The following is a 4,868-nucleotide window of genomic DNA, read 5'->3' as shown; positions in this document are numbered from 1 at the left end:
TCACAGTTCTGGTGTTGTTGGGGCCACAGGCCCGGGAGTGCCAGGAGGAAGCCTAAGGAGGAAGGTCTGCAAGGACCCCGGCCTTGGGAAGCCGGCCTTCTCCCTGAGCAGCCTCCAGGTGTCACCCTCGATGGCATAGAGCAACGTAAACATGCGATTGACCGTATAGACTGTGTCGCCGCGCACCACTGCCGTGAAGAGCGCTCCCTTGCTGTTGACAAACTGGCCAGGCAGTGCGGTCCACTGGCCGGTAGCCAGGTTGAGGCAGTCGATGGCGCAGTGGAGGAAGTCGTCTTTAGGTCCGTTGCGCACCACGTAGAGGCTGTCACGGTGGGCCACCATGCAGTGACCGTAGCTCTGCGGACGCCGCAGCTCGGCCACCTGCAGCCACGTGTCCGCCTTCACAGCGTACTCCACCACAGCCGTGGTGTCGGCCGGCCGCCACAGACACACGAAGAGGCGGCCACGCGCCTGGGCGCAGGGCACGCCCGCGGCCGGCTGGGGCAGGTCGGCCACGAAGCTCCAGCAGCCCGCGGCTGGGTCATAGCTCTCCACAGAGCTCATGGGCGTCCTCTGGAACTCGCCGCCGATGGCATAGAGTCGGCCGTCAAAGCCGGCCAGCGCCAGGTCATAGCGCGGCTGGTGCGGGCTGGGGAACTCGCGCCACGTGCCTCCCTCTGGGTCGTAGCAGAAGCCCAGCTCCGCCACCTCCTTGCTGGCACCCCGCACGCCGCCCACGATGTACAGCTTGTTGCCCAGCGTGGCCACGCCCGCCAGCAGTGTGCTGGCCTCCAGGGGCAGCGCGGCCAGCGTGCGCCACGTGTCCTCCTCCTCGTCCAGGTAGCACACCGTGCGGGACGCGTCCTCCAGGAAGCCTGGCGCCGGCGTGTGCGTGCTCACGGCCACGTAGCTGCTGGGCCGCAGCGCCGCCACGTAGGCGCGGGCCTCGGGCAGCGCTAGCTCGGCCGCCAGCTCGCGCCCGCCATCGCGGATGAAGAGCGCGGCGCTGTGGAACACGTCGTGCAGGCCGAAGACTGCGGCCGCGTCGCACAGCAGCGCGCAGTTGTCCGACGTGAGGCTGTACTCCAGGAAGCGCGCCAGCGCCGGCGCCTGCAGAAAGGCGGCGCACTCCACGGCCTGCAGCAGCTCCTCGTCGGCCGCCAGCGCCGGCCGCTCGCCGCGCAGCACCTGCAGCGTGGTGTGGAAGCCGGCGGCGCTCAGCGCGCCCAGGCGCACCTCGGCCGCGCGCGTCTCCAGCATGCCGGAGCGGAAGAGACCGCGGAAGAAGCCGCAGTGCTCCACCAGCAGGGCCCGCTCGGCTTGAAAGAGCTGGTCGTCCACCCGCACCTGCACCGTGGGGGCCTCTGGGGCCCGTGGCATGGCGACCCGGAAGGGCAGGGGCCGCCGCCGGGGGGCTTGGATTCAGCGGCCACAGACTCTGGGGCTCCCCCCGGAGCGGAAGAAACTTCCCGGGGGATATAAATATCTCCCTGGCTAAAGATAGTACGGCTCATGTGATGTGGTGGCCGGCAAGCTGGATGGCTGTGGGCCCGCGGGCATCGGGAGCCGTGCAGGGTCACTCACTTCCGTATGGGAAATAGAAACAGTAGTGACCCCGTATTGAGTACCGATTGCATGCGGAGCACTGTGAGGGCCGCTTGCAAAGATTTCCCCATTTAACCTGCACTAAAGCGGCTGTGTGTGCTTGTGCAAGAATCCTAACTCTGACCTTGTCTCCTCAGAATGTGACCAATAATAACACCCTTTTCATGGTATTGAGGCAATATCCATAGAAGTGTTTGAAATGAGGCTCAGAGAAATTACATGAATTGTCCAAGGTCATTCAACTGCGAAGAAGCAAGGACAGGATTCATACCTGGCCCAGCCCGTTGGTTCCTGGGGTGGGGTGGGGAGGTACTTGGGCACGGGGGCTTCGGGGGGAGAGGGAGAGGTAGAGCAAGATAGAGTGGACCAGGCTGGGTCTGGAGCATGTTCTAAAGATTTTATTTGTTTGTTTGCTTGTTTGTTTAAGAGAGAAAGAATGTACTGAACATAGGGGAATGGCAACTCAAGCCGGCTGGCACCGAGGTCGGAACCCAGTGGGGGACTCAATCTCATGACCCTGAAATCAGGATCTGCAGGAGCCAAAATCAAGAGTCTGTGTTTAACCAGTTGAGCCACCCAGGCACCCTATGGAACAGGTTCTAATTTGGCTTGAACCTCTGCCCCTGACTCTGAGCTAGTTTAATCTTTTCAGCCTTGATTTCCTGGAGCGTAGCCCGTCAACGTCCAATAACTCTCTCCATGTGAAAGTACTCCTTGACTTGGTTTGGGAATGAGAAGCTGATGTCTACTCCCCACTCATCCATCCATTGCTGTCTAGTTCTGGACCTTGGGAAAGGGTCAGTGGGGCTGCTGAGGGGATTGCATGTCTATAGATGGGAAGGGGAAGGGTTTCTTGAAATAATAATAGCTAACGCTGAACTTGCATTGTGTCAGGCACTTTTGTAAGCACTTCGACTTCTATGGTCCTTAGAATAAGCCTATGAATAGATACTGTCATTTTTTTCTTCATTTACTAGATGGTTACCCATGTATTGCTTACAGAAACACTATGAGTTTCCATGGATGAAAAGACTAAGGAAGGCACCAGGAGTTTAGTCACATGCCCAAGGTCACATGGCCAGAGAGTGGCAGAGCTAAGACTGGCTACACTGTAGAGCATGTGGCCCTAACCACTGTGCTCTGCATCCTGTCTGTGCTACAAAGGCTGGCTATTCACCTCTTGCCAGGAGATCATAACTAGAAGGAACTTCAGGTTCATATGGTTTTACCCCTTCATTTACAGTAGAGGACCAAAAAGGGAATTGCCCAGAGTCACATAACTTGGGACAGACAGCCCCAGGCCTCCTGCTCCTCACCCCAGGGTATTTTCCCTATTGTAGAGAACTTTCCTGAGTGACCAACCGAGACTTTGGGTTCCAAAATGTCAGGTGGAAAAGAGCTTAGTGACTTTTTCCTGCCATCTTATTCTATGGGGGAAAAACTGAGGCCCAGACCTGTGTAGGATGCTATCTGCCATTCGGGACATCGTGTTCAACTACAGGCTTTCTTGAGGGGGATGGAGTGGCTTACAATGGCAAAGCCAGAGTTGGGAAGCAGCAGGGGAAATTTTATCACCCCTAGGACACAAACACACATGCACAGATCCTCACATATGAATCTGCAGACTGCAGACCTGACACAGATTTGCCTCTTCTGCCAGGAACTCCCACCCAGTTCACTCCATCAAAGCAGGGCTGGGATATGGGGACCACTTGTGTGAGCCTGGGAAGCCAAAGGCCTGGAGGAGGCAGCCAGAAATATCCAGGACACTCTGCCCCAGGGACTAGACAGGAAGAGTAGGAGGAGATAGAGGGGGGTGGGCAGGAGTCCTCACAAATACTATCCCAGGCCCTCTGCCAGCCTCTTTTCTTCCCTAAGGCCAAACACTGGCCGAAAGCATGACAGTCCCTCTCTTGGAGGAAAGTGGACTCTGCAGTGCCGAGTCCTGATTCTGTCCTTGCTGGTGGCCCCAGGGGATAGGGAGAAGGTGTCTGACTGTTCCCATTTCACAGATGAGGAAAAGAGAGTCCCAGAGATGGCATGGACTTTTTCTTTTTATGAATGAAGATGTGGGATTGGCTTGAACCCTGTCTGCTGCCCAGTCTCCAGCCCAGTACTAGCCTTTTCTTAGGGCAGGGAAACAAGTGCCTCCTGCCAGGCCCAAGCTAAGGAACAGGGTTGGGGAGGGGCTGATCCCTGGGGAGAGAGTTTCCTCCCAAATGGTCTGCTTCAGGCAGCTGGTACCTGGAAGACACAACAAATAGAACCAGTGCCTGGCCCTCTCTTCAGAGGAGTGGAAGGAGAGCAGCTCTTCCTGGCCGAAGCTGGCTCCCAGTGCCAGTTTTTCACAAGTCCAGCCCTGGCTTCAGTGGTTTGGGACATTGTGCACACACCCAGCACTGACCCTCAGTAGCCAAGCACTGGGGAAGGGGTCAGGGAAGGTGGGGGTTTATGGTTCCAAGGCTGGGCAGAGGACCAGCCCTTTGGCCCTGCTTCCAAGGCCCCAGTGGGGTGTTGTCTGCAGCTGGTGTGAGTTTCCTCTACCCAGGCAGTGAGCATCCCTCTGGGACTTGGAGAGGATGAGGAACTATCCTGGCTATGGGCAGCCCACGGAGTTCCCAGGCTCTGCCTGACCTCACACCAACCTCCCTCTCACCACTTTGCACCCCCATACTGGGTGATGTTCAGGGTGGGAGCAAGGAAAGGGAGACTGTGTCTGTGTCAGACTCTGAGCCTTTCTAGAGCACATACCCAGCTTTGTTCATCTCTCTATCCACAGTGATTGGCACACAGTGAGGGGTCTGTTAAGTGGACTCCTGGACCCTAACCTAAGTGGGAGTCTCCAGTGTGATAAAGGAGACACAACTCCTGTCCCCAAAGAGCCTGTAGTCTGATAAAGGAGACACAGCCCCTAGATGCCCCGGGCCTCATGGTGGACTCCTGGCTTTGCCACCCATGGCAGTGTTTCTGCACACAGCATAGCGAGGAGCTTGCCAGGTTTGAGGAAGAACACTGGACCAGGAGTCAGGATTCCTGCCTGGCTCTAATGCTGGTACTACCACTGATGTGCAAAAGCCATCCAGCCTCTCCAGGCCTCAGTTCTTCATCTATAAAGTGGAGCTTGGATCTGACATCTAAGGTTCTGTTTAGTGCTGACACCTGACTTTATCACTGAACAGCCACAGAAGGGCTTGTCATATTGTGTCTCCACAATATGGAATACAGTGACGACATCACACAGGGCTCCCCAAAGCTTAGCTTTA

General features: G+C 56.9%; 1 protein-coding gene across 1 annotated transcript; it reads right to left on the bottom strand.

Moving 5' to 3' along the window:
- On the bottom strand, positions 1-1,380 carry KBTBD13 (kelch repeat and BTB domain containing 13). Its single transcript, XM_044231418.1, has one exon. It carries the CDS (start codon positions 1,378-1,380, stop codon positions 1-3), a length of 1,380 nt encoding a protein of 459 aa, XP_044087353.1.
- Between the last annotated feature and the right edge of the window lie 3,488 nt (positions 1,381-4,868).

This window comes from Neovison vison, chromosome 13, assembly GCF_020171115.1.
Source record: "Neovison vison isolate M4711 chromosome 13, ASM_NN_V1, whole genome shotgun sequence".
NCBI lineage: Eukaryota > Metazoa > Chordata > Mammalia > Carnivora > Mustelidae > Neogale > Neogale vison.
This window is presented reverse-complemented; position numbering and strand designations above follow the sequence as displayed.

Excerpts from the sequence above, each read along its gene's own strand:
- KBTBD13 (XM_044231418.1), bottom strand. The coding sequence starts at position 1,380 with ATGCCACGGGCCCCAGAGGCCCCCACGGTGCAGGTGCGGGTGGACGAC.